Below are 11,417 nucleotides of genomic sequence, written 5' to 3'. Positions count from 1 at the left end.
TCCGTTTCTACCTGCCATTAATCAACTATCAGTGCAATGATATGAGGAATTGCCTTATAATTGATATATGGAAAATATGCCTTATCACCAGATCGGTCATCTATTGTTATTTTCTTTTAATGACACAATCAGTAAGAGTACGATCAATCGGAATGAAAACTGTTTAAAACCCAAGCGTATACTTTTGAGTTATTGATCGAAGTGCCGTCTGAAGACTTTGCAACGCTACATAATTGTCATATGCTTTCTGATTGGTGTTCAGCAGACACCAATATGTTGACGTGATAATATTATAAAATAGATCATAGTAGAAAACTTAAACCATCAGGTCTACGAAGATCTGTGTTGTGACAAATATTGAATTACTTTCCTGCAATTGAAGGATTGTCGACTCCGCCCACCCGTCAGTGAAACGTTTATAGACTGCAACTAACGACGGCTCGCTGGCTTGCCTGAGTATTAAATAATTACAGCCAAGTTGAAAGCTAATCAAGTTTGTTGGATAATATATATCAAAAATTAAAAGTGATCATAATTGCATAACTGTCTCATCCAATCTTTTATTCTTTTAATTATATATTGAAAAATTAAATTTTCCCAGTCAATAGTGTACTAAAAATGTGTTTTGCTTTCGATGGTTGTTTTTACCATGATAAAGACAATGATGTTCTAAAGGTCTGCAAAGCTAGCAATATTCTGACAATCGATAAACTACAGTGAAATCTGTCATAGATAAATACTTCCCAACAAAGCCTTTCATGTCCAGCCATTTTCTAGTTGCATTCTTATATTATCGTTATAGGTTACCTCGCTTTATAAAAGTTACGGTGTTTTTTTTAATATCTTTCCCGTTCCTCCTTTGGTTCGATTATCATTTGAAGAGATGCTTCGCTTGGCAAAGATGGATTCAAACAGCTCACTTTATTTCTAAAAGAACACCTCCATCGTTTTGGAACACTTCTGGCTTTATCAGAAGGACCAACATTGTCCCTTAATCTATATGTGGTAGACGGGCCAATTAGAGACAAAACGACTGGAAGAAAAAAAAGGGCATGTACAATCCCTAAAACCATTACAATCATGATGACTTTACCAAAAGCTCTCAGCGTGTAAGACTTTAGGAAAAGTAACATGATAATACCTATCATAGACGTCATTGCACCATGGAAAATTGGAGCTCCGGACATTTTGATCGCCTTCATAACTTTTTCATGTCTCGTGAGCTCGTCGGCCGTCAAGTACCCATGGCTCATGTGCACCGTAAAATCTACTGAAAATCCGACTGCCATAATTAGGATTGTCATTGTGATTGAATTTAAAGCCAAATCTACAAAACAGAGGAATCCAAATACGCCCACCATAATCATGATCACAGTTCCAGTTATATAGATTAATATAACTGGATGAGGTATAAGGAAAGCCGTTACAATAAAAACACAGGCAACGGCTATACTGACTGTTTGCACAGTCTGGGGGACAATACTAACATATTGCTCAAATACGATGAAAAACGGCGTGAAAGCGATCATGTTTACCGAGGAGCGAGACGCTATTGCTCGAATCCTTAGCATAAAATCTCCTTGTTCAACAGATGACGAGATGCTCTGTGATAAAATATAAAATCGAGAACAGGTTATGCTTCTGTTTTGCTTGTCAAGAACGACATCATTCTGGAAGATTTCATACAAAGGCTGAGTCAAAAATTTGTCTTTCAAATTTGGAATAAATTGTTCTGATGAGCTTGTGGTGAAGAATGGAGAGCTGATGTAAGTACTTAGCCATGATAGCATAGAACTGTTCTGCATACTAGCGCTTAAAACCGCCTGATTTACGACTTCATTTATCCGAGTTCGCACGGTGGTATTAAAGTAGTCATACGGTCGTTCTACAACAAACATTATAGGAAACTCCTGTGAAAAGGCTTCATTCCAAACGGCAAATTTGTGAAAATAGGAATCATCGTTCACTGTTTGTTTAAATTCCAAACCTTCCTGCATATGTATGATTCCATACACAGAAGCACCTAAATAACCTGCAAAAAGAATAAGAATCAACACCTTAAATGGCGTTTTCAAAACAATTTTAGGAATCAGCCATCCTGGAAGCTTATCTAGCAAACTCTCGGATTCCTCACGAGATTTACGCAGAGACGCAGGACAAAAGAGGTGTTGTACATTGCATGAATATGGCTCATCAGACTCCTTCCCTTCATGATCTTCCAATGATTGACAAGTCACGTTGCATTTGTTATCAGCCAATCGTTTTTCATACAGTGTTACGCATGCCATGAAGAATGTCGTCTGATTCAGGTAACAAATTACCACAGCGACACCTGTAAGGAAAACGAGAGTATTTCATGAATATTCATACCGTACAAACAGCAGACTCGGCAATTATTATTTATTTATTTATTTTGGAATTTACTTAACGTATTACAGTAAATAAACATCCATTAACTTATAACACCCATAAGCAGTTTTAGAATGCAACACGGGTCCACTTAAAATCTTTTATATGCTCTGGGTACTTGGACGACACCGAAATCTTTTCCCATGAAAAGATCATTAAACAACCCAGGTAACTGTAAAATACGGTATTATATAGATACTGTAAAAATCACACTTACCAAAATATGAACGAACTTGTGCCGTTCTAAGACAGTGAAAATTAATAAGTTTGTAATAGCCACACGCTTACGTTGTGACCCAAGTGGTCATGATATCACTCACCTTTATGACATAACAATAACTAGACTATTGACCATTTCACTAAGAAGGCTTAGGTCGTATTGTAGGACCACATCTCATGTATCAAATTTTATATCATGGTTATTTTGACAATTTCAATAGATCTTGATAAATTTTCATTTCTAAAGATAAAGGCAGAAACCCGTTTACCATGTTTTAAAGAAACTGGATGAGAAGTATTGTCTATAGACCTACAGAGATAACAAGGTGAACAAGTTACATGCAGGGTATCTCAGTGAAATGATATGATGCAACTTTCATTATATGATCTGTCTATAACGCTGATAGTATACGAATAAGGAGGAGCAATATTGTTTGCCAATTGTAATTCGGACTCCAGAGTGGTAACAAGCTCAGCCTATCAGCTACAATATTACCTCATTATTATGCATAAATCTTCCTAATAATGACAGCCGTACCACATCTTGATAATATAAGACTAGGTATCAAGTTTAATCAAACTCTCACCAGAAATAAAGTTACTAAATTACTGACAATCTCGGACAATAAATACATGGTCACATCATTAATAAAAATAAATTTCACTCATAATCAGATTTAATCAATATGTTGACATCGGCCTGTTTACCAAGCTTAATCACCGCTTCGGTGGCCTAAGAGGTTAGAACGTACGCCTCAGAAGCGGGAGATCGCGGGCTTGAAACCCGGCCGAGTCATACGAAAGACTTTTATAAATGGTACTAGCAGCTGCCTCTCTTGGCGCTCAGCATTAAGAGGTTAGTGTTAGGACTGGTCGATCTAGTGTCAGGATAATCTGACTGGGTGTGACATGATGCCCCAGTGCTAGAAATCATTATAAACTGCCTATGACTAAAATTGTTAAAGCTATGTTAAAAATCTAAATCACACACACACACACACACACACAGCTTGATCAAAATAGTAACCATAAATACAGTTTCTAGAGTGGTAACAAAAAAAAAACTATCAATATAAGGTGCAAGTTCACATAAAACATGCATAGGTCTTGCTTATAATAAAAATCGTCTTACATCTCGACAAGACTGGCCTACATTTACAATGTTTAATTAAAACTGAGTCAGAAATGTAGTCTCTCAAGGGGTAAACTGAGCCAATCATATGTAAGACCACTTCATTAATATAGTGAGATCTGGCTCATAGTAAACCTTTCGACACAACCTGAGGATATAAGCTTATTTACCATGTTTGATCAGAAACAGAGTCTCTAAAGTGTTGACAATCACAATCAATCATATGCAAAACTGACCCTTTAATTTGCATGGATCTTGCTTATAAGTGTACTCATATTTGATCACAATGATTTAAACCTTTCTACCAACTTTGATAAAAACTGTGTCGCTGTAGTGGTAACATGCATAGCCAATTATATGTAAAATCATCTGATTAATATATGTGATAAAATTCGTATGAGAGTTTGATCATATTGATTAACATGTATGATAAAACTCGTATGAGAGTTTGATCATATTGATTAACACGTATGATAAAATTCGTATGATAGCTTGATCATATTGATAAACATGTATGATGAAACTCGTATGAGAGTTTGATCATATTGATTAACACGTATGATAAAACTCGTATGAGAGTTTGATCATATTGATTAACATGTATGATAAAACTCGTATGAGAGTTTGATCATATTGATTAATATGTATGATAAAACTCGTATGAGAGTTTGATCATATTGATAAACATGTATGATAAAACTCGTATGAGAGTTTGATGATATTGATTAACACGTATGATAAAATTCGTATGATAGTTTGATCATATTGATAAACATGTATAATAAAACTCGTATGAGAGTTTGATCATATTGATTAAAACGTATGATAAAACTCGTATGAGAGTTTGATCGTATTGATTAACAAGTATGATAAAATTCGTATGAGAGTTTGATCATATTGATAAACATGTATGATAAAATTCGTATGAGAGTTTGATCATATTGATAAACATGTATGATAAAATTCGTATGATTCTTATGAGAGTTTGATCATATTGATTAACATGTATGATAAAACTCGTATGAGAGTTTGATCATATTGATTAACATGTATGATAAATCTCGTATGAGAGTTTGATCATATTGATTAACAAGTATGATAAAATTCGTATGAGAGTTTGATCATATTGATAAACATGTATGATAAAATTCGTATGATTCGTATGAGAGTTTGATCATATTGATTAACATGTATGATAAAACTCGTATGAGAGTTTGATCATATTGATTAACAAGTATGATAAAATTCGTATGAGAGTTTGATCATATTGATTAACAAGTATGATAAAATTCGTATGAGAGTTTGATCATATTGATAAACATGTATGATAAAATTCGTATGAGAGTTTGATCATATTGATTAACATGTATGATAAAACTCGTATGAGAGTTTGATCATATTGATTAACATGTATAATAAATCTCGTAAGAGAGTTTGAGCATGTTACCTTCTATTTAAAGTTTGAGTCAAATCAGACTTAACAAGAATATGGAAGATAACATCAGTAATAGATGTGAATCCCACTCACTCTTTAAATTGTCCAATACCTAGATCATATAAGCCTATACTCCAAGTGTGATCAAAATCGGATAAAAGATAATGCTTCCATTACGGTAAGAAGCTCAACCAATCGCTAATTATCCAATCTAGCTAAGATCTTGAAGATATGGGCCCATATTTCAACTTCGTTCAATGTCAGATCAGAATTGCGGTTTCTAGAATGGTAACAAGTTCAGCGTATCAGTTTGAAAATCACACCTTATTTTATGAGCGTTTCTCGCTCATTATCAAATTCGTCCAAGATATAGAAAATGAAAACATATCTCCAGTTTGATAAATATCGGATCAGAAATAAAGCCTGCAGAGTCTTAACAAACTCATTGAATCATATGAAAGATCAGATCATTAGCATGTGTAGATTTCTCTATATCGATTTCGTCTGATGTCTTAATGATATAAGCGTACATTCTCGTCTCCACAAAACTGGATTTGGCTTTCAGAGAGTGGTAACACGAACAGGGAATCAGATGCAAGACTGTGTCATTGATATTCGTGGATCTCGCTCTTTATTCAATCCATTAAGTTCTCCACTGAGGACTTATCATGCCTTGTACCTGATCCCTGGCTACTTTCAGACTGGTCACAAAGTCTAGGTTACCTTGAAACTTCCATTCATCTGCAAGCCGTTCCGCCATATACGCTCCATCCATCATCCAGTACTGTCTTTCAAGTTGTTAAATAAATCCATTGCCATCTTCGTTTATTCAATGTTGAATGGCGCGAATGATGAACGCTCCCCTTTGTATACTTCAAGCACGGACGTGAAGGAAAACATCCATTACACTCACTTCACATAGTATCTACTATCCACACAGGGGAAAACAAACCCCTTATATAACTATCCACACAAACGTACGCCAACACATACAAACCCCAAAATATACTATCCACACGTAGGAAGAAGGAAAATAAATACAAAAAATTCTATTCACACACGGGAAGGAGGGGGAAAAAAAACCAAAATATAATATCCACAAACCCAAAACTTACTATCCACACACGGGAAGGAGAAAAACACAAACACAAAAATCTACTATCAACACACGGGAAGGAGAAACAAAATATACTGTCGACACACGGGAAGGAGGGAATAATTACCAAAACTTACTATCTACACGCAGGAAGGAGAAAAAAAAATCTATTATCTACACACGGGAGGGAGGGGGGAAAACCAAAACATACTATCCACACACAGGAAGGAGGAATAAAACCAAAATATACTATCCACAAACCCAAAACCTACTGTCCACACACGGTAAGTAGAAAAAAGATCTACTATCCACACACGGGAAGGACGAAGAAAGAAAAAAAAACAAATACACCATCCACACAAACGTACGCGCACTCATACAAACACATACACACACAATCACATCAGTAAAGGATTGAGTGTTTATAATCACACAACTCCACACTCATACAAATTGGCAACTTGAATAGTCTCTTTTCTAGAGTATTGGGGTAGCCCTGAGAAGGGCTGGGTTTTGGGAGAAACTCCAGATGCACCTGCTCAATGGTGACACCTCTCAAGACTGGCACCGCAGACAAATCGCCTACTCCAGTCATTGCCCCTATTAACTGCTGTGGTTGGGAGTGCAGAGGCAGCTTGTTTGGCCTCAGTACCCCAATCTTCAGTTTCTGTGATTCTGAAGATTTGTTCCCTCTGTGTTCTTCTTCTATGCCAGACACGGGTCTGAAGTAGTTGTTGTTGATGTGGTTGTTCTTGCAACTCCTCCTCCCAGTTTTTCATTTGTGGGATTACGACTCTTGCTACTGGTGGTAAAGGATGTGGCTGTGGCTGTAGCTGACATGGTTGTGGTGGTGCTCCCTGTGGAGGTATCCTCACCTCAAGCTTGACCTCACACAGAGGTCTCAGCATGAGGTGAGGCAGGATTGTTTCTTCCTTCTCTATCTTCTTTTTCTTCTCCTCCTTACCCTCTTCTATCCAAGCACTTTCCTGGATAACCTCCATTGCCAGCTCTGCCAGGAAGCGATTGGCATATTCCAGGTGCATCTGGAGTTTCAAGAGTTTTGTCAGTCTGCTGCTCATTTTTTCATAGTTGATGAGTCAACGACGGGTAGCCAGGCTAACGAGCACTCCTTTTATATGTCAAGCACGAACGTGAAGGAAAATATCCCCCTGACACCAAATTGTACAAGACCCCTATCATCATCGTCGATCATCAATTTGACACCGGACCAATACGCTATACCTATCTCGGCACGCACTCCGCCCTGATAGATGGTTTGTTCTTCGACTTTTAGATTGTAAATCCTTTGACCGTCAAATCCACACAGCTTACATATCCAGCCACTGAGGGAAAAAGACCATTAAAATCGGACCTAACCTGACCGACTAGCAGCCATTTTGGATCATACCACCTCGTATAATAACTAAGTACTTTAGTACAAGATTGCAAATCCTTTGACCGCCAAATCCACACAGCTTACATATCCAGCCACAGAGGGAAAAAGACCATTAAAATTGGACCTAACCTGACCGACTAGCAGCCCTTAGCCGCCATCTTGACCAGAGCAGACAAAGGAAATCCAGCCAAGCAGCCCGCCACGCAGCCATTTTGGATCATACCACCTCGTATAATAACTAAGTAATTTTGTACAAGGTAGGAAAATGACTAAACCTGCGGGCAATTAAAACTCTGTGCTGTTTACATCTCACTATAATATATTTTACCTTACTTATACTAAATTCCGTATCTACTCAATTTGCCGCCTATTCTCTTAAACAGTCTCTAGGAACCATACTAGAACCGACTGGATTGAATCCACACATGATAAAAGCACCAAATATCATTGATTTTCAATCATAGAGAATAAATACGACAAATTACACAACTAACCACTACCTTTTTCTCATAATAACAACTCTAGCTGTTAGCACTGTTCCCGAAAACAGGCGCTAGTATCACGCCTGGTCGGAATCCTCACAAGTTACAAGTACAAGCTAACCGCTTTGAGATTTGCCGATACACGGAACGTAACAGAATCTCCTCTCTCCTTGTTTCTTCCTAACCACAACCGCTATTAACAACAATAACTAACCTAAACCTTATTCAAAACCAAAGTAGGAATGTCTCAATCAATCACAAACAAACTTAACTTTAACACTAGAAAACAAATTCAGAGAAATAATAGGCTTGAAAAGGAAATGAAATCACATAAACCCCCCACCCCTATGACACCAAACCCGCAAATAATCATGGGGAAATTGGATCTCAGTGCAAACTCCAAGCATCTTGAACTTTGCGAGAAGAAACTCAACTTCTCATCCACTCCTGAAAAGAATGATTTAACAACACGGCGTCTAACCACCCCTGAGAGAAATGAACTAATTCAAATATCAGCAGCCGACTTAAGTATCAACTCAACTGTAAGTTTCAAAAACTTACTAGATCCATCGGCAAACAAGGAACTGGACGATACAATACCTATAGAAACACCAATATCGCCACTCCAAAAACAAGACCAGCCACCCACCCCCAAATACATGGCCATTGCACAATCCCCGAAAGAAAAAAAATATAGCCATGATAATAGGAAACCCACCGAAAATAGGGCCCGACTCATGAAACAAAGGAAAAACTACACCCAAAATGGCGCCCAAGGGGACGATAACTCCAATCCCACCCATTCATATCAGTAACAACAAACCGAAATATCATAACAGTCAGACCCCTGGACCATCAAAACCCTTAACTGAAGAACAATTACTTGGCAGCCAAAACAAAACACAAGCTAACCCAACCACCCCAACTACTAAATCAAAACATAACGTGTGGGATGGCAAGGGTAAAGGGAAGGGACCCATGTTTACCAAGAACAAACCTACCCCCCACCAAAAAAAAATAAATAAAAAATAATTCAAACTCACCCACCCCCAAAGAACCAAAGAACCAGGCCAAATTTTCATACCACCCCATAGAACACACACTTTATATCAGTAGCAACTCCAATAAACTGATAAACTTGACTGTTAAGAGTCTCACACAGGCCCTCCTTAGGGTTCATCAAGGACAATTCAAAATATTTAGGCCAAACACAAGATACGTAATAGTACACTGCAGCACTCGCAGTCAAATGGCCAAATTCCTAGAAATTGAAATTATTAACAACATTAGGGTTAAAGTCGAAAGACACAAATAAATAGGGACAAAGAACATAATAACCAAACCACACAATAGCAACCAGACCATAGCAATAAACAATAACGCACAAACAAATGACTTAGCCACACACACCCGCACGAACAACCCCACATTTAAAGCAGTTCTAAAACTGACAGGACAAAATAAAGGGATAAACAATGAAACCCTCACTGCCAAACTCAAAGACAGTGGTACCCCCATAAATAGGGCGTATAAACTCAAAAATCATTTAGGACAGGAAACCAACACAGTGATACTAGAATCAAACTCCCCACTCTCAACCATGATAAGACTAGGTCACTCTGGGGCACGCCACCGCCTTGAGACCTACATAAACAAACCCAGGTTCTGCAGCAACTGCCAACACTGGGGACATTTCTCTAACAGATGTAGATTTACCCAACTATGCTACAAATGCGGGGGAAACCACAAAGGTGTATGTCGTAGATCCACACCCAAATGTACCAACTGCAGGGGCCCCCACCTACCTAAATCCCACGAATGTCCCAACACTATCAAGGAATATCAAACCATAGATATCATGTACAACAAGCAAATCCCGTATCATGCGGCGAAAAAACTAACCCCTAATATTAAAAATCACCATCATATCATGACCCCTAACAAACCAGCAACTGAAGCAACCACAGCCCAAAACCCAACCAACCAAGGTCAAACAAGGTCAACCAAGGTCAAACAAGATTAAATAAACAAGATACATTCTTAATCAAATCCCACAAAAACTCAGATCTCCACCCCGAATAATCAGATAACACTAACACCAAAAACAAATCACTGTCAAACCCGACAATAGAAAAGTTACTCATAGAGATCAAAGCCGAACTTATCAACAACCACCACTATATCGTGGATAAAATAACACAGATAATAAGCAAAATCGAATCAAATTTAAAGTTAACATCATAACCCTCAACACAAAACAATCAATAAAGGACCACCCCAATAATGGATTATACAACAAACCGCAACATTATGATATGGCAATAGAATACTAGAGGGCTAATAAGTAATATTAGTGAACTCAAAGCCAAATTGCAAAACTTAGAACACAAACCAGATATTATATGCATTCAAGAAACAAAAATAACAAGTAGAAGCAAACAAATACCCAAACTCCCAGGATACGCCCCAGGTCACTTCAAACTTCGAACCACGGGACAAGGAGGTGGGGGTTTAGCCATCTATATAGCAGATAACATCCCGAATGTAACAACAATAACCATAACACCAACCCCCGGTAGCAACGAAGCATTCGACATTCAGACCCTCATAATTCATACAGGCAAGGGTCAAATACAAATATTCAACATTTATGACCCAGGGGAAAAATCAGGCACAGCCAACTTAATTACTTACAAACAAATAAATGATCACAAACGAGTAGATCAGATCGTCATCTGTGGAGATTTCAATGCCCATAACAAGCGGGGGGTGGGGGTGGGGGGGGCGGTGTGACGGACAAAAGAGGCAAATTGATTGAAGAATGGACCGCAGAATCTAACTTAACCATTTTAAATGACGGTACAAAAACACGCCTGAACCCAGAAAATGGTCTCATGTTTGCCATCGACCTCACCATTTGCTCGCCATCAATAACCCAGGTGGCTGGCTGGAGAGTGGATCAAACTGACCCCTTGCAGATGACGGTCCAATACAACTCGCTAAAAAGAACCCCTAGATGGATATATTCAAAAGCAGATTGGACCACATTTAATGAAACACTAAGCAAAGTAGACACCAAAAACCTAGAAAATGATAATATTAATAACTATTACGAAAACCTGATTGATACCATACTAAAGGCAGCCACCACCAACATACCCAAAACTAGTGGTAACTCAAATAAAAAGTAGTCCCATGGTGGAATGATGAATGCAAACAAGCCATCACTGATAAGAAAAAAGCCCTCA

General features: G+C 37.9%; 1 protein-coding gene across 1 annotated transcript; it reads right to left on the bottom strand.

Annotated features, from left to right (window-relative positions):
• Positions 1-836: 836 nt before the first annotated feature.
• On the bottom strand, positions 837-5,955 carry LOC149781862 (patched domain-containing protein 3-like). Its single transcript, XM_089935020.1, has 2 exons — positions 5,919-5,955; positions 837-2,332 (listed from the first exon to the last, which is right to left on the bottom strand). The coding sequence occupies exons 1-2, from the start codon at positions 5,953-5,955 to the stop codon at positions 837-839; spliced, it is 1,533 nt and encodes a 510-aa protein (XP_089791146.1).
• Between the last annotated feature and the right edge of the window lie 5,462 nt (positions 5,956-11,417).

The sequence above is a fragment of the Sinohyriopsis cumingii genome, chromosome 15 (assembly GCF_028554795.1).
Source record: "Sinohyriopsis cumingii isolate HCF-2022 chromosome 15, ASM2855479v2, whole genome shotgun sequence".
Taxonomy (NCBI): Eukaryota; Metazoa; Mollusca; class Bivalvia; order Unionida; family Unionidae; genus Sinohyriopsis; species Sinohyriopsis cumingii.
The sequence above is the reverse complement of the archived record's forward strand: the minus strand, read 5'-3'. Positions and strand labels throughout refer to the sequence as shown.

What these genes read in the sequence shown, in the direction of transcription:
- LOC149781862 (XM_089935020.1), bottom strand. Translation starts at nt 5,955, where the DNA reads ATGGCGGAACGGCTTGCAGATGAATGGAAGTTTCAAG. An exon ending in AGATGAATGGAAGTTTCAAG is followed by an intron (nt 2,333 to 5,918) that starts GTAACCTAGACT and finishes TTTTCCTTACAG; the next exon opens with GTGTCGCTGTGGTAATTTGT.